The sequence below is a fragment of the Rhea pennata genome, chromosome 10 (assembly GCF_028389875.1).
Source record: "Rhea pennata isolate bPtePen1 chromosome 10, bPtePen1.pri, whole genome shotgun sequence".
Taxonomy (NCBI): Eukaryota; Metazoa; Chordata; class Aves; order Rheiformes; family Rheidae; genus Rhea; species Rhea pennata.
In genome coordinates this window covers 20,365,944-20,388,663 of record NC_084672.1, presented here as the reverse complement: position 1 = coordinate 20,388,663, position 22,720 = coordinate 20,365,944, and the positions used below count along the sequence as shown (strand labels likewise).

At 35.6% G+C, this 22,720-nt stretch overlaps 1 protein-coding gene across 1 annotated transcript in view; it reads left to right on the top strand.

Moving 5' to 3' along the window:
• The first annotated feature begins 7,887 nt into the window (after positions 1 to 7,887).
• CIB2 (calcium and integrin binding family member 2) overlaps positions 7,888 to 22,720 on the top strand; it is a 49,298-nt gene continuing 34,465 nt past the window's right edge. The window contains exons 1-2 of the mRNA XM_062584039.1: positions 7,888 to 7,938; positions 17,184 to 17,218. Coding sequence (XP_062440023.1) covers positions 7,888 to 7,938; positions 17,184 to 17,218 — 86 coding nt within the window. The remainder of the gene's footprint in view (positions 7,939 to 17,183; positions 17,219 to 22,720) is intronic.

Sequence of the window (22,720 nt, the reverse complement as noted above, 5' to 3'; positions counted from 1 at the left end):
GTTTTGCAGACAGTCTCCAGTTGGGAGGCGTTTGGTATTTTCGTAAAACCTAGGTTGCTGGGATTGGCACTTTCACATCAGAAGTCAGTTTTCATTTTAAAAAACTGTGAGGCATTTTTTGCAGCAGAGAAAACGTGCACTTTAAACAGCTAGACCAAAGCTACAGAAGTTCACCATTTTAAAATTTGCATTCACTTCCCAGGTGTGAGAGGCTCAGGTCGCTGTTTTTTAAAGGTTGGCAGGATCGTCTGTCCCGGAGGGCTGTGGTGTTGGGCCTGAGGCATGGCGAGGGGCAAGGGAGGAGACAGCCGGCCCCTGCGAAGGTGGAGGCATCTGCCTTAAAATCCCAACTAAAACAGTTACAAAGTGCTTTTTCTTCCATATGCTTATAGATGGGAGGATAGTGTGGGATGTTTTGGGGAATAAAATGTAGAACTAGAGCTAAGGCAGCTTGAGCTCAGGCCCATGGGAATGACCACTTCATCTGACTTAAATGATTTTTTTCCACCTGTAAAATTATGATAATACTCTCATCTTCTGTGTCATCTGTTTAGAGAGTATGATGCAGAGACTGTCTCTTTTGATATGGTTAGCTTACTGTCTAAATAACTGTTGCTGGCAATTTTTTTCTGTGTTTATGGCAACTGCTTTGTCCTCAAAACAACTAATTGTAGGAATAAATGAGAATTCTCAGTCTTGGTTTAAAAAGAAGACCAAGGAAGTCTGCTTGCAAAGAGTGATATAAAATATAGTATATCCTGAAAGTGTAGGACCCTATTTTAAGACACAAAAAAACTTTTAAATAAGCACCTTTGATTTATTTTACTTTTTCAGTATCATAAAATTTGGGGTCTTGGTTCAATATAACTTTATACCTAGGCTTGATAACAATGTTATCAGAATACTTAACAACCCTTTCACTTACCTTCCTCTGGTAGTGCTTGAAAACTCAGCATGAAGATTCAGTATTTGGTTTTATCATGTCTTCAAAGTGCAAATGAATAGAAGCTCTCAGGATTGGTTTACTTCATCAATAGTATAGAGCTTAGTTTCTGCAGCCCCTCTTTTCTGAGGTTTACTTACTCAGTTTTGTCCTGACTGGGCACCACAGCATATTTGCAAATTTTCCTGCTGTTTATGTGTACTTGTGTGTGTGTGTGTGTGTATATATATATATATATATATATATATATATATATATATCAATAATGCTTTGAACTGATAAGAATTGCCTATCAGGTCTGCAGTGGCAAGTGTGCAGAATTTTCTTGATACTGATTCTTTCCTGTTAACAACAGCTTTTGTGTTTTAGTTTTTAAAATCCAAATTGGCCCTCTATGTATCTGTTCTAAATGTTCCTATAAAATAACTTTTTGGTTCAGTGCTTGATCATGCTTTACACATCTCTCTCTTGTTTTGTTATCTTTACCTTCCACCTCTTCTGTGACCTCTTCTCTACTTTTTTCTCTCTCCTACTTTCTTTTTTCCTTTTTTCCTTTTTTGAGGTCTTTTCCCATCTCAGATTGACCTGTCATGCTTTCACGATGTACATGATGAATTTTCAATGTTCTTACTGTATTTTTTTTTTACATGAGATGTATATACTTCTTTTATTTTTTTCCTTAAATTCCTTGTTTCTTTTGTCATGATGCTTATCAAAGGATTTTGTAACTGTTAAGCTGATATGTGCTATGCTTTTCAAAATCATGCCTATCAGTATATTGCTTTTCTTGTGTTTTCTGACATGTATGTTAATTGCTGGTAAGGCCCTGTCTAGATGCTCTCATCAGAGGTGAAGTGACCTCTGCTCGCAGTAGCTTGATATTCCTTTTACAAGAAATACTTAGGCCATGGCCAAACAGGGGCAGTTTAATGTAGTACTCCTCTTCCGTTGGAAGTTATTAAACTTAGAGCTCTACTAATATACTGCAGCAACGTTACCAGGGTTAGCAACCACTCCTAGCAACAGTTTAAAGCAGGAGACTTTGCACGGCTACAACTATTTCACTGCCTGAACTGTGGTTGTGGAAAGAAGTCACTGCAACTGGGGTCAGATTGCAGACTTGGAGGAGAGTTAAGGTATCGCACCTGACAGGGATCTTGCTATAAAATGTGAAATCTGATGTACATGATTGACAGCATATTTTCTGTTCCATGAATAGAACTTTTAAAACAGATGAACCGTAACTGCTTAACTATATAATGATATATAACAGCCTGTAAATAGACAGTTGTGTATATACTGCCCTCCTTTGTAAACTTAACTTTATTTGTGGCTTTGATTGCAAGATATATGCTGTGTGTTGATAGCTTTAAATCAGTCCATTTGGCAAACGGTTTAGAGAAATGCAATAAAGTGTGATGAAAGACTGATAATGATAGCATTAAGGTCATAACCTTGTTGTGTACATAAAATGTATTGATTTCTTGCAGTAACTTATGTTAGAGATCAATATTGCTTAACACTAAACTGGCAAATTAAACTAATCTTTGATAGATACAAACAGATAGAAAGAAGTTTTTGCCTTATACCACTGTCTTTAAATTTACCCCAGTTACTATAGCAAGATATCAATGTAAGTTTTAAGATAGCAAAATAACAATGAAATAAAGGCACCACAAAAGTGTACTCAAGCTAGCTATCACAATAGCTAGCTATTGTATAGGAACCCTCAGCAACCACTGTTTGAATCTTCTATTTTTTAAAAAATAGTATTTTAAATTTTATTTAATAATTGAAAATACTCTTCAGAATATGGAGAGAAAAAATCAAAGAAGCGGTGTACTTTCTGTCCATATATGGCACTGTGTGCCATTCCATAGGAAGGTGAAGACTTTCTTCAAAAGCAAGAATTTCAACCAGTTCTTTTAGCTCTACCTAGTTTACTACATAAGTTGTTCTACGTTAGAATGAAAGCAAAACATTCTGAATATGTAAGAGAATAGTGGTATGGCAGAGTGGAAAGCCAGGCACGATGGGATAAATGGGAACTGACACCTTTGTGTCAGTTGTTGTACAGCAGGGTAATATCCAGGTGTGACTAAGTAAACAAAATGGAGAATAACAAACTTTTCCCTGCACCGTTGCTGCATTATTTTTTCCTGAAGTTATTGTTGGTTTAAAGTGATCTTAATGAAAGAGAAGACTCAGACCTTGGTTTTGTCTGCAACTGATAGCAGCAGAATTATTATTTATTTCTTTAGAGTAAGACAGTTAATTTTTGTTACCCCAGTAGATGACAAGTTTCAGTCTCAGGTAATCTCTGCAGGTGAATTGGAAATGGAGAGTTCAATAGAAAGTCACGTGACCACACCTAGAATTTCTTATTAATGGTGAAGAGGTTCCTATATTAAATGACAGAAGACTCCCTCTGAGGAAAATCTGATCTTATCTGAGTTTATTTCAGGCAACATTAACATTCCTAGAACAGAAGATATGATTAACAAGACTTCCAGAACTGCCTGTGAAAGAATTTAGAAATTTTCTTTTCCTTTGAGGCTTGATCTAAGACAGAGTAAAGCAGGCTATTATGTAAATAACCTGTGTGACTTTGTGCAGTCTTTTCTAATACATGGATTTTGTACTTGAGTTCTTAATGTAAATCTGTCAGTCAGTGAAAACCATGCTGCTTATGCTAGGGGCAAATAACATATGCTGAATGGTGGAGTTAGAGATATGCTTTCAGATAACAGAGGCGAAGTCAGAATTCAAGAAAAAAAAAACCCTTTGAAAGGGTTTTAAAATTTCTTTGGTAGCTTTGAGCTTGCTTCTGGACCTCCTGAGGGCAAACATTCAAGCAGGTGGGACCCTTTCTTTTCATAAGTCCAAGACCAGGAAGCTTGTCTCACTTTCTCTACCTTCTTGCTGATTTCCCCAGAACACTTGTCTATGAATTAGCATTGTTTGTTTTTTTTTTTTTTTTTAAAAAAAGGAGGAGGGGATTCAGAACTATAAGCAACCTTAATATTTTCTTTTGGGGATTTTTTAACTATGTTAGCTGCAGTTGCTTGCTATTCTAAGATTTTAAGTGTCAGCCAGAAATATGAAAGCAGATAAGAAATGAAGAAGTTAGATGTCGCTCTTTTCACTGTAATAATATTGTCAAGTATACAGAACCACGAGATTAAAAGATAGGGAGCCCGATCTATCCCTGGTGTCAATCCACTTACATATAATGGCATTAAAGATAATTTGACCATTTATATTTAATCCAATTTGCATAGACAGGCAACTTGAATTAGGTGGCTGTATGAGGACTGCTATTTCATACAAATGATTTGACTATGGACTGGTCCGGTCTGATGAAAATCGGTTGCTACCTTGGTATTTAAGTAGTACCAGCTCATAGATATGAAATGTGCTAAATTTTAAGCATAACCAGTAAAGCTAGTGATGCAGCTCATTCAGAGCTGAGGACATGCAAGAACTTTCAGAACTGTGAGTGCCCTTAGTCTTAAAAGGGCCATTATAGACTTTCTGATTCAAATAGTGCAGTAAAAGAACACCTCTAAAATTTTTAAGAATCCACTGAGATTTTGATTTGCACTATTTAAGCATCTTCAAAACCATGTGATCTGCTCATAAATTTGTAAATTTGTAATTTGTAAAGTCAAATTATGAACACAGTTTATTCACCAAAACCCCTCAAATCTATAGCTTAATTGTTCATCATAAATAATCATGCATCATTACACATATGTTTTGAACTGTAATTTGTAACTGTTTCCACCAGTAGTAATCTTCCGTAATCTTTTTAACAAGGTCCTTAAATAGTTGACATCATGCTAACTCAGATTACTGTCCTGTTATCCCTTATATTCCAAAAAGGGTCGGATAATGTAATAGATAAAAGGCAGCCTGGTGAAGTTTTTGCAAGAATAGTTCAGTGGGTGGTACTCTTTTCTTAGTTCTAGAGTATTTTGTTGTAATTAAAATGGGTACTATGAAAAAATCTGAAAAGTATTACTTTGTCTCTTGATTTAGGTATAAAAACAGTCTCAGCTATTAAGATTCTCACTCATCATTCAGTAATACTAAACTACTAGATCTTGGGTCCAGCTGAATTCTGCCTTGGATTATTTTATTTCAGTTGGGTTTCATCATTACTTCTTCAGCTTTACCTAAACACAACATTTTTCCTTTTTTAAGCTACGTCTTATGCATCAGTAATGCTGCTAGCAATTTAAAAGGTACCAGAAAAGGAATTCTTGAAGCAGTTTTATTTCTTCAGTGAACAAAGTAAACTGTATTTGTATCAGTAACTATTCTTTTGTTTCATAGAGTACTATGTGAGGTTTGCAAGATGCTGTTGATAAGCAAATACATTGTATTAAACAATAGAAAAGACAGTTGCCTTAGCAAGCTGCTTTCCCCAATTTTAATTCTTAGATCTCTTCCTATAAACTATTATAGGACTGTATTCGTTTACTTTTTTCTGTTTATTCTGAAAACACTATTTTTGGACAAAGACAGTTTTATCAATTTGCATGTCCTTTTTTCCTTTTAAAAGTTGATTATAATTCTCTGAATAGGACCAAGTGGAAAAGGTAACTTTCAGTATCTAACAGGCATAATTTACTTAATGAATCTTTCCTGGTCCTCATCGTCTACTTCTAAATAATTTGGCTAATTCTTCAGGCAGTATTTTTTAGGTTATGGGTTCATATTGATGTTTAGTGCTTTTATCTATAGATCTCAAAGACTTCTAAAAATATGCACATGTAGTTTCTATTTGGAGAAACAGAGATTACAATTAAATGAAAGGACCAGATTTCAAAAAGAATCCTCAAAGTCTGAATGGCATAACTGTTGGATACCTCTGTTGAGACAACCAGATAATTATGCCTTCATTTTCAGTTTTGTCCACAGTCATTAAGTGTCTTAAGAAAATACTGTATATTTTAGTGTGGGTGGGTGGTTTTTTTGTTTTTTCTTTCTTTCTTTTTTTTTTCTCCCCTGTTTTGCTTGTGGAGGATCTTTTGGACCATAAAAAGAATCTAATGCCACTGTACCTTGGGAAAAAAAAAAAAAAAAAAAAAAAAAAAACACAAGTGGCTGGAAAAACAGATCAGTTTGGTCACACTACAAACAGTGGATTCAACTGTCTGATATTTGGGTAGAGTTTATATTATCCTTATTACTCTTGCTTCTTCCTTCATATTTCGAAATAATGTAAATAAGTTCCATTAGAATTATCTATTCACTTCACTGTTAAATTTCTGATATTTGCTTATCGCTAATAAACCTTATTGAATGCATTCTTAAACTATTTTGTACCTTAGGTGGTACATTGCGTTTTGCAGCACAAGGCAGTACTGCTTCGCAGTTAATCTGATCTGTATTTCTAACTGTTACAGTCTGAATAATGTCTCTTAGAACATTTTATGGTTTAGCAATTCATAGTGTATTTTTGCTACATGTCCAACACATTTACTTTCAGTGCTACTGTTAAATGTTTGTTCTTTGTTGTTATGTGTCAAGGCAAATTCAACTTATTATTCAATGCTATTACTAGGTTAGGATGATTAGAAACTGTAGGGGGAAGCAGAAGATAATTCTGTGCATGTTTTTTATTAAACATACCAATTTAATGAGGGAATAATGACCAGTGGCAGATCTGTAGGTAAAGAAAGTAGGGATTTTATTAAATATTTATAAGCCCTTTCTCCTTGCTATGTACATGTATATGGGAAATGAACAATCAAAAGCAACTTATTCATAACAGGTCTTTCCTCCTTATTCCTGTCCTTGCTTATCCAGCCTTCTTCCTACTGTTGCAATAAGAGCTCTTCCTTCTGCAGATATTGGATAATATGGTTTTGTGTCCGAGTTCATTTGGTCTCTGTGTGTCTCTCTGTCTCATGCTCTTTTCTTTTTTTACCCCAATTTTCATGGAAACAAAAAATCAAGTGATACTACTTTAAAGTACACTGTGAGCCCTCTAGTGGTACTTTCTGTACCTTTGCTTTAGGCTGTGGTAACATTTTTTCTTTCCAGCTGTGCTTGTCTGAATTGAAATCGGTCAGATTATCTTGTGTTTGAACTACTTAACTTAATCTTCCTGTTTTTTTTTTAATGGTATGTGAGAAGGAATACTCAAATCCATTGATAGATCTGAGAGCGTGATACTGATATCTGTGATATCAGTGAACTGATATCTTAGATAGCTGGGGCTGGATGTAGCCACAGTGTAGATGTAAGCGTATACTGTGGAGCCCCTGCAGCACCACGTAATGTTGTGGAGGTGCTGTGGCCCCTTTCAGCCTCCATCCAGCTATATTTAATCTTGGCACGTGCTATAGCTCAGGCCCAAGGACTGACTAGCCGGTAGGGAGACCAACTGCAGAAACATTAGCTCTGACAGCCTACTCTTCTAATTTTCAGATTTGCATGAGTGTGTGTGTGTGTGTGTGCTGGAATACGACTGCGCTAGCGAGCGCCATCTGGTGACGCAAAGCTTCTCTAAAATGTGAAGGTGCCCAGAGGGAGTGCCCTGAAGTCGCAGGGTGATCAAGCGAGCGAGACACTGAGGCAGTAGAGAGCTGGTTTCTTCTGGTACTGGCTGCTCCTTTTTATGTTATAAAACCTCTGTATGCCTGTTAGAGAAACAAAGGAAAGGGGGAGAGTGGCATCACTGTTTCTGGGCGATACCTGCTTGTGATTTTAACGCTTTCCATCCTGGCACAGTCAAGTCCAACCTTTGCAAAGATTCCCCAGTAGTGCTTCCTTCCTCATCGGACAGGTGCGATTAAAAGCAGTTCAATGCAGTCTTTGGGATTTTTTCAGCACATTCACGGAGTGTACATGCTCTAAATGCCTGCAGTACAGAGGAATCCAGCAACTTCCAATGGGATGCATTTGCATAGAGGAAGAATTCCTCATTTAAGATGGGTAATAAGCAAACGATATTTACTGATGAACAGCTAGATGCCTACCAGGTAAGATATCTTAGTTTGCATTATGGGAAGAAAGGAGCAATCTAAACATGTTTGTGGGTTTTTATGCTTAGTTTAGTTTTTTTCAAATATAAACAAAGCCTTCCTTATTAACTGTATATATATACACACTATTGTCACTTCTCAGCAATTGTAATTGCATTTTAAGACCAGATTGTTGAATAAATTCCATCTAATTCTTTCCTCTCTGTACAAAGAAGGGAGTCAAATCCTTGATGTGTGGGATATGAAACAGGTTGAAGTTTGTGACCAGCTTGACAAGTATGTTTTTTTTTAGCAGAATCTTTCTACTGAGCACTTTGTAAAGAAGAAAGTATATTTAAAACCTAATTTTTCTGTCCCTGATGCCTTTGCTATCAATAGAAAAAAAAGGATATGTCCAGTTTCACATGTCCTAAGGATGAGTCAGAGAAATATGTTTCATGTAATTCCAAAATAGGTACCTTCATGCTTGCATTCACTCTTGGGTAATAGTTTTTTCTTACTTCAAGAGAAGAAATAAGCATTTTAGGTGTAGGGCAAGCTTATTTGTACTTCTTTTTCCTTCACATCACATCAATTGATTTTTTTCATAACCCTCAAAATTAGGATTTTTGAGTTTTCAGTAGTGTTTTAGCACACTGCAGATCTAACTGAAATGAATTGCAGAGAGCTATCTGCGCTGTGAGCATCTTGAACAAGTTTCTGAAAATACAGTGAGAGGATATATCAAAGAGAAGAAAGATAAAGGAGAAGGGAGTTGAATACCTATTATGAGATGCAGACAGGGCTGGCTGCATTGCTATGTTCTTTTAAACATGGATAAACATAGACAGAATTAACAGTACTGGAGATCAACATTTAGTTTATCTCATGATAACAAAGAGACAGATCCAGTGCGCACGAATGTAAATAACTTTATCTTCCTGAGCTTTGAGTCAAGCCCTTGAAGTAGAAAATACAATTTTAGGTACAAATTTTCCTTGGAGTTATTGCTAACCTGTGCTTTTCACAGGCATTGATGGTTAACTGTATAGAGTCAAGCTAGGAATATGGGCTTAAAATGTATCCCATGTTGAAAACAAGGCAGAAATGAAGTGTTCTTATTAAATTCCTATTTCTGTTAATATCAGGGATATATGCATTCTTGTGGTTGTGGTCATTATAGGAAATACGAAGATAGTGCTTTTTTAATTTCTACTCCGCCACTCATTTCACCCTAACCAGCAGTCTGCCATAGTAATATCTTTTGTAGTCTAAGTTTCAAAAAACTATATTTGCATCATTGCTGGGTAGGCGAGGATGCCTGGTAGGGAAGGAAAATCAAAGATCTGTAAAACACCAAATGTCTGTCTTCCTACTACCAATGAAAGTGAACACAGAACAGAGACCCAACTGCAGTGAAACAAAACAAAAACCAAATGTAATTAATGTTATCTTCTTGACATAAACTGGCAAATGCAAGAGCTGAAATGTCATCCCTAATTCACTACTCTTCATCTAGAAATTGCCTTTCTCTAATGGCTTTTGCAGCCCCTGCCTTTCATAATGCTGGGTAATTGATCTCAAAGCCTTGCAGGAGTTAGGCCTAGTGGACTGAGTCAGGCCAGGGGATTTCTCTGTTACAGGAGGACATGTAGTTCATTTGTATAGCTGGAATTTTCAAGTGCTAGATAATTTTTGATGACCAATGACATCTGTAATGGTGAGAAGTGCAGTGAAATTACATGTTTCAGGACACTAACTAATTTCTAGAATTTGTCAGAAAGGAATGTTAGCATTGTGCAGTAAGCAGCCAGATATGGTCTGTATTTAGATGATAATTTGTCTCTGATCCAGTAGTTACTGTGTACCTTTTGGATCTTTTAAAGATAGGAATGCTGGGATTACCACTGTAGCCAGCCACGTGCATCCCCAGAGAGCTCATGCCTCTCCACTGCCTTCTAAGAGGAAGCATCTCACCCTTGCCTCTTTTTCGCAGTAACGTACAGTGCTGTTTGACTTTGAATCTACCTTCTTACATGCTGTTTACTAGCTTGTGAAATTCTTTTACAACAGAAAAGAGGAACATAGGATAAAGGACTCGTAATTTTGAAATACAAACTTAATTTCTTGAAAGAGTAGATGGGATATTCAGAGGTGCGCAGGAAAGCTAGGTTGCCAGGTCCTCTGAACTCTGGACCTATGAATCAAAATAAAACACAGTGTACGAGGGACCACTTTGTAACCATCTGTTGCACACATCAGTAACCCCATATGCAGACCGGTACATACGTGGTTTTTAATTGCTTTTAAAATGGAGCTTTGCTTAATCCCCCCCCCCCCCCCATATGAGGGGTGGGCAACTTTTTGTTAATCTGTATGTCTGCAAGTTGGTACTGTATTCCTTACAATAATTTCCAGGGTTATTCAGTCTGTAGTATCAGTATGGCACAGGCAAAACAGTCAATTTAATTTTGTTTATAAACTAGACTTTCTTTTAGGCTTCCCACAGCTATTATTACAGTTATTATTAGAAAGCTATTCAAAACCTTACTCCCCTGATGGTTAGACTTCTTCTGATTTCTTTTTTTTTTAATATATTTATGGCCACTGTATACCTGCTTGTAATTTTTGCTATTGTTGCCTTTTAACAAAAAATGCTCTGGCTTTATAGCATCTGAACGCTCTACTTCAGTAGAGAAGCCCATTTTTTTTATAGAAGGTGTTTCAAGAGTTTGTTACAAAGGGGACACTTGAGATAGGTAAACAGAAGATGGAAAAGTGAGAAGTTAATGTGCTTAAAATATGATAAAATACTGTGTAAATAGCTTTAGTTTTCAAGAGTAAAGAATAAGCTGCAGAAAAGTTATCTACATGAGGAGCTAATATACATTCATTACTGATCACTGATACCATACTAATGAAATAACATACTCCTACTTGTCTAAACTTTTCTGGAATGTCCACATATAAACTTTTTATATACACAGCTGTCATGTTGGTGAGTTGCTCTTTTTGCTGAATGTTTACATTTAAATGAAATAATTATAAATTTGGTCATCCACAGGATGACCTCAACATTCTTAAATATATGAGTGTTTTAAAGAGTCTTTAAGACTGATGATGAGTAGCTAGTTGAAACTGTTTTATAAAAGAGATGTATAATAAGACTGGATTATATTAAACCTCTCTCTCTCTTTTTTTTTTTTTTTTTTTAATTTGGAATAGTAGAAGCAAACTAACTAAAGAAAAGACTCTAAAGCTGTAAATTGCCTTACACCTTGTCTTATCTGACAACTGTTAAGATAGTGTTCTTGTTATCAATTCTTTAAATTCTCATAAGTTTAGCAAAATGTTTTGGAAATTTAAAGGAGGTAGGCTTTTACAAAAATTGGTTTCCTCACTAGTTTTCACTTCATTTAAGAAGTTAACCTTGTAAGATAATTAATTCTATCAGGGATATCTCTTTCCCATGTACTGGGAAGTACTTGACTGTTTTTTGGGTTTTTTTTAAGCATAAAATGCAAAGTCTGTAAGCTCTGGCTAGGGAAATGGTAAATATTAATCTGCAAGAAAGATATATTTCATTATAATCCAAGAATATTTTAGAAGTAAGCTTGTAAAAGTTGTCTGCAAGTTTTGGATGCCAAGTTCCATAATAAGAAAAGAAAACAAACTAGGAATTTTAGTTTGATGAATAAAGTTGTGTAAAGGAAGGTACTTGGCAGCAGTAAAGAATAAAGACATATAATAAAGCAATGGCAGGACCATATGTTGGCCTCAGTGCACTACATTTCTCAGTGAGAAACATCTTTATATTGATTAGGAAATGCACAGAAGCTGTGCTTGTGGTATGGGCAAACTACCTTACCATGCAAGCAATGTCACTACTTTTACTGAGGTTGTTTGGATAATGAGAATTTGATTCTCATTTCATTCTAATTTCTTTTCTTCATAGACATATAACTCAGAATTTGGGCCACAAATATTTTATATTAGATACTAGTGTACTAGTGATAGAGCAGTTTGCTTCTTCCTTGGTCCTTGTTAAAGTGTAAGCTGTTTTCATTCCATATCACAATGTAAATTGTTTTTTATACCTGCAGATTTCGTCTACTGAAACTCTGGGGATTTTAGTGGCTCTGGGTGTATTTCTAAAATATATATATCTACAAATAAAGTTTGAATGTTAACATCTCCATTGATATTTTTAGTCTCTGATACAGCTGTCATTTTTTAGAGATAAGTCTGTGTAACAGTACTATTATTAAGGCAGATACTTATTCTGACAGGATTTTTTTTTTCTTGTTTGAATCTGGATTCAGCAAAGCACTTAGGCAGTTCCACAACTTAGGTGTTAACTTGAAATAAGTAAGACTATGTATTTACAGTGATCAGAATACATAAATATCTTGCTGATTCAGAGCTATGCTAGCTTATATGTCATGCACAACAGCTCTATACCGATCTTATTTGTATAGAAACTTTGTACATTAGTACAATATTTGATGTTCAGTTGAAAAGTATTGCATTTGTAAAATGTTACCAGGTGAAGATAAAATAAATTATAGATATTACATATTAAAACTTTTGCATCTCTACAGTACCTTTTAACTTGGTCAGATCTTGATTGATTCATGGGATGATGTTTTTATGATGTTTTGGTTAACTACTTTTATACATATTGTGTAACTCTTGGCGCTGTGCAAAAGACCATTTGTGATTTTACAAGTCAAACTCTGAAATAATTTATTCCAGTGTTGTTAATGTTCAAAATGTTGCAGTATTCAGTACTTCTCATTTTTAGAAGCTGCTCAATAATACAGCTGTAAGTATATTACTGTATAGCTATATAAGTATATAATATATATATATATAAGCATATATATATAAGCTATATAAATCTAGCTATATAAGTAATATATAGCCAGTCTGTCTGGCACTGAGGGCAGTGTCAGAATTCCTGTTAGTCATAGGTTTACTTTATCTGTGGCTTGCTGTTTCTTGTTTGAGGCTATTTCTCTAATTCAGAATGATTTCTTATTGCTAGGACTGTTTTACATTATTTCCTTATTTATAAAACTTTCTGATGAATCTGTTGCAGGATCAGAACAAACCTGCCCTTATGAAACTATACATATAAAAAACAGAATTGTACATGTATTGCCCTAGAGGAATAATATGCATTTAATGAATATAATCAGTATTGTTTTGCAATGGCTTTGAGCACTTGCTGCTTTAGTGTTATTGCCATTTTCTCATTCTATTATTTGGCCTCCAGTTTTTCTTCTCTTGCTTTCTGTATAGAAGTATTTCCTGTATCTATCTGAACTTAGTTTTATTTGAAAACTGTACTGTATGCATGATAGTATTTGCCCCTGATATTGGTAGGTGGTGATGATTCATTCAGTGGACTCTACTGCCATTCATAAACTGCATGCTGCACTCTAGTATTGGCAATGAATCCCATAGAACAAATTGCAGCATGCTCTGAGTCTGAAATCACACCTCATATTCTGCTATGTATGTACACTTAATGTTTCTGTAAAATTAAGCATCAGCATTCTCAGCACAGTTATCTCTATTTGTATTTTTTTCATCCAAGTTGTTATGGAACGAAACAGCAAACAGAATCCATCTAGGAGTTTCAAAGTCTTATGGACTGGTGGAAGAGGTAGTAGACCGTGATGTTTCAGTCTGTTGCTCTTTTGTCCTAAACCCCCATTCACTTTATATAGCAGCTCAAAGAACATGGCTGTTATCACCTCTGGTTTTACAAAACACTTTCAACAGCCTGTATGTTGTGCTGTTTTATAAAGTTAGTTTTAAGAGCAGAGACCACAAACCCTACTTTATAAGCAATGTTGGGTTACTTGTAGAAGGTCATACAGACCCTCAAGAGCAAAACCTTGCATAAACCTAAGAGCACCAGTTACTTAACTTTCCTCTCTTCACTACAGAGTAGTTTCAAGAAGGAGGAGAAACAGTTAAGCTACCTAAATACCAAATTTGAGAATCAAGTCCATTATATGAGGTTGTGATCTCATTGAAATCAATGGGAAATTTACTTGCTTTACGATACTCACTGTCTTTGGTTGACATAAGGAGGATGCTTGCAGCCTTGTTTAAGTGACATCTTATCTCCAAAAGGCAGCAATGATCCTTTTTATAGAACTCTAAGCTGATTATTAAGGGAACAAGGACAGACTGAGTGGGATAGTTGATGTTGAAAGGAGCACATATGTTTTCTGCGGGACTGGAGTAGGTGACCTTTCAAGGCAAGGCCTTGATTCTAAATAGCCTAAAATCCATGGGAGTCGGGGGGGAGGGGGGTCTCCAGTGAACATAGTTTTTTCAGACCATTTTATGGCATTAGAAATCAAAAGCCACAATTCTTGGGATAAATTTTTGCCAGAAAGTTAGTACAAATTTTGAAAACTATGGCAAAATTTGTCTGTTGAATATTTAGGTTCTGCTTTTCTGATGGAATTCCTAGCAACTTTGATAACCAAGCAGGATAGACATATTACTTTTTAACTTTGTAGTAAACTCAAATTTCTTTCCTGTTAAATTTGAATTTCTGGCTTGAAGAAAGATCAATGGCATCATATGCATAAACTATAGATGCTTTTCAGGACCAATTTCACCTTTCCCAATGAAAGAGCTATTCTAACATGTTGGTTCACTATTTATTGTCTATCATTTTGCATTTTCTGTATGAATGAAAGTTGCTAGAAGAAAATTGGATGATTCACCTCTGAGTTTCTCTGGCTAAAAGTCTTTAATTAAATCAGAATTAAATTGCTAGAGTTCCAGCAACTACAAAATGTAATTATGTTATTTAGACCCTTGTTCCATGGTGACTTTAATCCAACTTATGGCTGTGCTTTTAACAGAAAGGGCAATCCTACACCTCTTTCCTGCCGTCAGTAGATACTTGTTTTAGCTTCCTCTCTTTTACCAGCACTAGCATTATTGAGGCAATATACTGAGCCAAACTGAAAATGAATTATTTTCTGTTAGGTTAGTTTTCAGCCAGAGTTCTCTGATGCAGTTATACTACATGGCTGTGTGAAGTCTATGTAAAGGAAGAGGCAGAAATAAGAAGCCAGGGCAAGAGAGAGATGGCTGGACTTACCTTTCGGAGGTAGCATAGCTTTTACATTTGCCATTCAAGATCTGACAGGCCTCTTACTGGCAAAGCATTTTTTAAGTGGTATGCATGATCTTGCCTTTGATTAAGAGGATAGGCTAGGTCACTGTTACATAATTTGTGGTGCTCTGACCACCTAAGATCTCTGCAAATGGTCTGTGAAACCACTGTCAATTTTTTGACACCCTTCCTCCCTTACATAACATTCCAAGCAATTGGCAGGCATAATTGAAATACTGCAGTCAGGATCAATGTTCAGAAAGGATTCACAAGCTTTCTAGTTAAGTAACAGTGTCTGCCATTTTCTCAAGCCTTTATAATTACAGAATGTTTGCTGCTGAGAGCATCACAATTATTTGTGAGAGTGCCCCGCCTTTCGTTAATAAATGAAGCATCCTTAGGTGACAGTTTGACCGTAAGTATTGAGCATGCTGGAATTAATGAAGACTTAACCAGCTGGCTCCTATTTCACTTTGTGCAGTTCCAGACAATGTGACATCATTGTCAGCAGCTCACGAGGTGCCTTCCTCCTGTGCCTTGTAACACTATTCTGATACACAATACACTAGGGGAAAAGCTACTTCTCCTGCCACTTTATATGGAGAAGAGTGAGCAAACTCAATTATTGATACCATGCAGGTTTCATAGTGTACTTGGATACTTGAGACAAGCTGCTTGACTGCTTCAGCCAGCTGTGACCATTTGCTTTCCACTTCCTGGAAGAAGTGGGCATTTAGCCAGAATGATTCTCGGCCTAGCAATGAAATGCTTTTTCACTAGCTGGCTGAAGAGCAGGACTGCGGGAGTCATATTAGCTGCTTGTGCTCTAAGTATCACTTAAGTCAGATGATGTTATCTTGCCAATAGTTGATTTTAAAAGTATGATACCCTTTAAATATACTTACGTTAAAGGATAAAAAGTGTGGGCTTAATTCTTAGGCTGATGCCTTGCCTCATCATCTAGGCCTATGAGAGAAGTGGATAATGAGCAAGATTTGTGTTTTGGCCATAGTGCCATCCTTCGTTCCCTGTATATACCCTCATCAGCTGCTAGTTGCACGACAAGATACATATTCTTCAAACTTATGGCTTGAACTCTGTTCTAAACTGATCACCCAATATTGCATTGCCACCAGAGTGTTTCTAGTTGTGGATGCAGGATAGAATTTGCCCTTAATATGTTAGATAAGATAGTGTTGATCAGGGGATATTACTATTAATGAAGTGCAACGACTTATAATTCCTCACAACTGTACACTTCGTTTTGTGAGTAAGGCAGAAATATGCAAAGTGTGAAGTATTCCACTGCTCATATTATTATTCTTTTGTGAAGTGTCATTTTCCTAGCAAAATCCAGATTATCAAAAGAGTGAATTAAAACAGTGTAAATGCAATCAAACCACAGAGCTATTCAGAATGCAAGTGAATGTTTACGAGCTTTTCTTCCACATTCATCTATTTCTACTTTGCATTCCAGTAAATTATTTCAAATTCTATGTGACAGAAAAATTTGAATAATTCACATACTGTTTGGAGAAGGAACTGTACTTTTATCGAGGTTTGTACAAGTTTTAATGCATGAAGGTTTGCAGCCTAGACCATAGTGACCATAGTGCAAAGTGGTTGTAAGTATAGAGAGTTAAAGACTAACTAGTAACTTCTTAGCTATTATTATTAAAACAGTTGTATCTGTTTAAAAGGGGAATGTTCCAAGTTAGAAGACATTTTTCTACATATGTTCATTTTTTTATAGAATTCTAGATCCATTTATTTAAGGTTTAGGCTGTAACTTCTGATTTTAGTTTCTTTTCTGTTCTGGTCATCCCACAGCAGAGAAGTATTGCAGCAAACTATTTTTTTTTCCTCCTGAATTTTCATCCTGCCAATATCTTTTGCATGATAATCTTGTCCTTAGCAGACTTCACATTTCAGTTATTTTCTAACATACATTATTTTCTGAGCCAAAACTGGACAATACATAAATAGAAACTTTAAAGTTTTTCTGCCAGATCTGAGTTTAGACTTATATATCCTTCTAAAAGGTTAAAAAGTAATTTCTGGTAATTATTTTTAATATTTCTACAGCGTAATAATACATTTTCTTTTATAACAGGATTGCACATTCTTCACTCGGAAAGAAATTCTTCGGTAAGTCAATTACATTAATTTTTCCTTCATGATTTGTGTAGACGGAGTGTAAATTCCCTTTCTGACTTATGTGAGGAAACCAAATAAAGCCAGTTATTTTGCAAGAATGAACAAGTGTAAGATTAGACTCAGATGCATGCAACTGTAAAGAGGTGTCATTTTGTGTTCACTGTACCGTACAAAATGTCATATAGCTCAAATAAAAATTCATAGTCATTATATGTCCTGTCAGGGCTGTAAGACTGTTAGTTCTCCTTAAAGAACAGACTTTGACAATAGCAGAATTTGTTATCACAATTGGCTGAGAAAGACAAACCTTGGTCCAAAATAATGGAGAGTTTGTAGTATGGAGTGTCAGAAGTGATTCAGTGATATTTCTGTACTTTTATTAGCCTCAACAGTTGGATACTGGATAAAAGATGTCCATGTGAAAATTCAGTAATATATCTACCAAATCTCAGATATATGGATTATATAGATAGAAAAAATATTGCTATAATTTAGTCTTAATTTATGGTACAAAACCAGACCGTTTTCTTTTAAGTCTTTTAAAAATCAGCAAATACTCTACTTCCATTTCACAGGACTACCTTGATATATACAGCTTATGAAATAAACTGCCTTATGTTTCTAAAAATCCTTTTAAACTTAAAAACTGAAAAAAAAAAAAAACTTTTAAACGGCAAATTACTTGTATTTGTACTGTTGCTATGAGGGAAATAATTATGAATTAAGGATTTTGATTTAGGAGTTTGGATTTCTTTTGCCACTTACGTTGAGAACTCCACCTAACCCAGAATTTGATTCCTTCCAGAAAAGGTGATTTGTCAAGTGTGATTCTATGTTATCTTCCTCTTAGGAGTCACTTCTCTCTCATGAGGGGTAATCTCCAGGGAAATATTAGAATCAGTAGCCTGAAAGAATTGTTGATTTCACTACAAAGAGTGAAAATACATTTACAGAAATACATTACAAAATACACTTAAAGAAAAACTTGTGGACAAATGAGAAGTCCAGAACATGTACAGTACAGGCTTGGGCCAATTATGTGGGGCATAATTTAAAAATTATGATGTAAAGTAATTCTGAGATGAATTAATTTTATGGCAAGAATGTAACATTGGTGTGGAGGAGAAGGGACTAGATTGTAAAAAGCTGGTAAAGAAAGAAAGTAAGAAAACAAACTTTTCTCCAGAAACTGTAATTAGTAAATTGCCAAATCTGAATAAGCAGCCTTTTCTTATCAGGATAACATCATTTCAAAACCATAAATTTGAACGATCATGTGCAACTGATAGAACACAGTAAGTGTATTTTGAAAAATACACTGCAGCTTTCAAGAAAAGATGTTCTAAAGACAAGAAGTGCGAAAATGTTACTGTACGATAGGCAGACAGGAATTTACAGTGCTGCAAAAGCTGGCCATGAACTGAGGAGTAAACAACTTATGTTCTCTCTTTCTGGGTTGCAGTGGAATAAAAATACTTTCAGAGAATAAGTTTCTTGTGGTTAACTTTTACAAGCAGATAAAAACTGCTTGAAATGAAGTGATACTGTTCTACAGAAATGTCCAATCTTTTACATGCATCCTGGAAGATTCACAGAGCAGTTAGTGCTGTTTGTGAAAAATCAGATTGTTCTTCAGTTTTTCTTCATGCATGATGCATATTTAAAACTTATGTTGAAATCTGATATCAAGGCTTTGAGTATAATGTTAATTTTTGAAAACATCCTAAAAAATCGCAGGAAAAAATTATGTGAATTTGCAAATGTTTTTGCACCACTTTATAAGAATAATTAATCCATTTTTGTTGTATAGATAAATTTGGGCTTATAATGAACTCCTTTCCTCCAAGTTTTTTCTTTTTCTTTGTGAATGTTTAGTCTGCAATTGTGCTTAGCACAGCTCAGAATGACTAAGTCATTCAGATGGCCTAAATTAAATTTACCTGTTCAATTATGGTTTATAAGACGCACAGTAAATAAATGGAATCAAACCCAACACCTAAATCAAATACTCTTTTACTTTCTTTTTTTTAAGAAACATTCATTTCCAAATACATGTGCAAACATTGTGTGTGACTCTCCCTTGTAGTGCTATAGGAGAAAATGATCACAATCATGAAGTTTTTTAATGTTGCCTCCAGATTTTCTTGGTTTTTATGGGGCTTACCAGCTTCTGATTTATACTGAATAGCACTGTTGCAGAAGATAAATATTTTGAGAAAAACCATCAGATCCATTTAGATTCTGTGCAGACATTTACAGAGGTGCTTAATTTTTGGAAAGATGAATAGACCTTGCCACATGAGTAATATTTGTGTTTAACATTTAAATTGCAACTGCATGCACCCTGAAGGGTGCTTGTAAGTTAATGGGATACTGTAGAACCACCCACTAGTGTTACAAATAAGATAGTACTGTAAGAGTGCTGTCTTAATTTTCAAGAATCTTCAAGTCAGTTTGTATTGGTTATGATGGAAATAGGTGATTGTCTTTAAAATTATTTTATACTATAATATTCAATAAGTGTAGTATTTATGTGATTATTCCAATGGCATAAACAGCTTTGTGTAGTAAAATATTCAGTCTGCTTGAGACAGTGATGAGGTTAAAATTCAGCTCTACCAAGGATAATTAACTCGGCAGAAATCAGTGGTCTGTGTTATTTCTTTTTCTGCTACTAATTTGAAAAATTGCAGTGAGGAAGAACAGCATTCAGCTTCTTACACTATAAAAAATATGATGACCTAATAAAACATTAGTAATAAATATGCACAGATAATGGCTAAAGGGGAATGCCAGATGCTAACGAAAAGTTAAAAGCAGCTGCTTATATAACAGAAGTCTGAGACTGATTTTTTGGTATGTGCTGTACTCAAAAACTGAGATTTTATGGAGCATAGGACCTTTGGTAATGCTAGCAATACGTAACAATTTATTTCAGTGAATAAGAGTCTTGTTTAAATCCTTTGTTCTCCAGGACTGTTGGCAGCACAAAGGAATGCCTGAGTAGGAATGAATCTTTTTTTCTTGTTCGATTTAGGCAGATTGCATAGTACTACAAGTTCCACACAGCTGGACAGAACACTGTCTTTTTTTCCCCCCCAAACTGTGTAATTTGAAACTGCACTTGCAGATGGATGTTTTGCAGTCTTTTTCCCTACATGGCAAATATGATACAGAGCAGAGGAGGTCAGTGATTCATAGGACTTGCTGATAAAAGAAACATCATTGAATTGTGGAATAGATTCTTCTGCCACTCAAAGTTTGAGATGTGGTCTTGGGTGGGATGGTGGCTGTAGAATTGAAAGTTCTTTGTGTGCCTTTTTTTTTTTTTTTTTTTTTTTTTTAATACCATCACTTGCCTATGAAGCAGCTGAGCTCCTTGGATGAATTACCACTCTAATTTCCTGTCCTTAAAAGTGGAACTGTCATATGCTTTAAATTCTATAATTGCAACATTGCACAGGTATCTGGTAGTATTCATTGTTAAGGTATCTATCACCTTCATACGTTAGCCTTGCAATTTCTCAAGCTTCTGTGAACTGAAATAGCCAATTTCTAGGTCCCTACTACGGCCTGCTGTAGATTAAAAAAAAAAAAAAAAAAAAAAAAAAAGCTTCAAGTATGGCTCATGGCATACATTTCCTCTCTTTACCAGAATCTCTAATGACTAAAAATCCATGTAACCACATCCATGTTATTACACTAGGAGGATATTCTAAACTCCACTTTTCACTCCGTTTAAACAATTTCGAATTCAGCAGTCTTTGCAGCTACAACTGTGGAGTGTAAAGGAGCTGATAGGAAGTTTGTTAGCTTTCTTATTGCATCGTACGCTTCCATGTGTGGCCACACTATAGTTTCTGAAAAAAAAGAGGAATAATCCAGTTCAGAAGAGTAGCGTTTAGTCCAGTAGAGAGGCTCAGATTAGCTGCTTTTGAGTACTGATGTGCAAGTGAGGAAGAGTAGTTGATTTGTTCAATAGTTCTTTTTTGTGCGGTTCCAGTAGAGCTTCTTCCCATAAGAAATATTTAATGCACCTCGGCTTGAGTACTGTGAAAGCCTCATGAATCTTGTATGTCATAACTGAAGTTGTAAGGAAACAATCTATTTCCTGAGAGGAAAACAAAGTATGCACTTACAGCTAATTGCATGCTTTATGTCAGGCTGAGAAAAACTTTTCTCCTTATGGCTTGTGTATGGAAGGTAAGGAAGTCTTTGCTTGAATGACTTTGTGCACTATCTGTATCAAAAAAAGCCAAGAACAAGTCTGTATAAGAGAAACCGTGCAAACTGAGGATATGACTTGTGAAAAACAGGTAAGTTTAGGGGAAGAGATGAGGTTAGTGAGTGGTAAAAAATGCATGCTCTATTTGACAAGCATAGTATACAAAGCTAAATATTAATGCTTGATTAAGGGTGTGTAGAAGAATAAAATCAAGGTAGTAGCTCTGTCAAGGCCTAAAATCATGAGAGAAGGAAGAGTCATTTGGAGTTGTTGTATTTCCTCTTGTCTTGGCTTCAGAGTGATGTTTCTGCTTTTTGAGAAGCTCTCTATATAATCAGTTTATGATATGGCAGATAGCATTTATGTATTGTATATAGGCTCTCTTTGAGTATGTGTAATCCCTTAAGGAATAGAGTAGAATTAATAGGTATTTTTGCATATCTGAAGATAAAGGGAATGGGAATAAAATAGGTTGTGACCCCCTTATTAGCACTTGCTCATTTAGCATTCAGAGAGGATTGCATCAGTACTATTGTGCAATACCTTTATCAAGGCTGTGGCTAAACTTCTCCCTGTTACTACTGTATGGCCCTGGAAACTTACTCTGTGTGCCCATGCACCTGAGTTTTGCTGTTTAACTGCTTCCCAGGAGGGCTGCGAGGTGTGTTTCATTCTGCACTGCAAAATGCTTTCAGATCTTTGGGTGTTGTTGAATAGGAATGCTTCATGTGATTTTCATAGGAGGTGCAGGCTGCTTAGGCTGATCCGAATTCCTTGTGCAGCTGTGTAGTTCAGTGATGTGATCCAGCCGAGGAGTAACCTTAACAAAAGTAAGTAATTAGTTTTTGGCTGAAGTCAGCTTGGCTGGTCCATTTGCATGAGCATTAGTACCTTGTGGTGACAAGGGAACAGGCACAGTTGTGTAGATGGGGATGAAAAAGGGAATATGGCAGCTCCAATTTGGGTCAATTTAAGCTGATGTTAAACAACATGAGATTGCATTTATGTGAAATGGGCTAACTGATTTTATCTGTCTCTACGAAGAAGGAGCCTGTCAAAAAGCTCAATCAACAAAAGCCATTTTTGCTGATTTAATGAGCTAAAGCAGCTCTCTGAAGGATTAGATTAGTGTGAGAACTGGCAAAAGAATGAGACAATGCAAGTGTAAAGGAGGGAAGGAGAACAAAAATTTCCATTTCAAGACCACTGAACTATTATGTTGGCTCAGTCTAACTGAATGCAAGACTTTGGCTCTATAATCAGTTTAC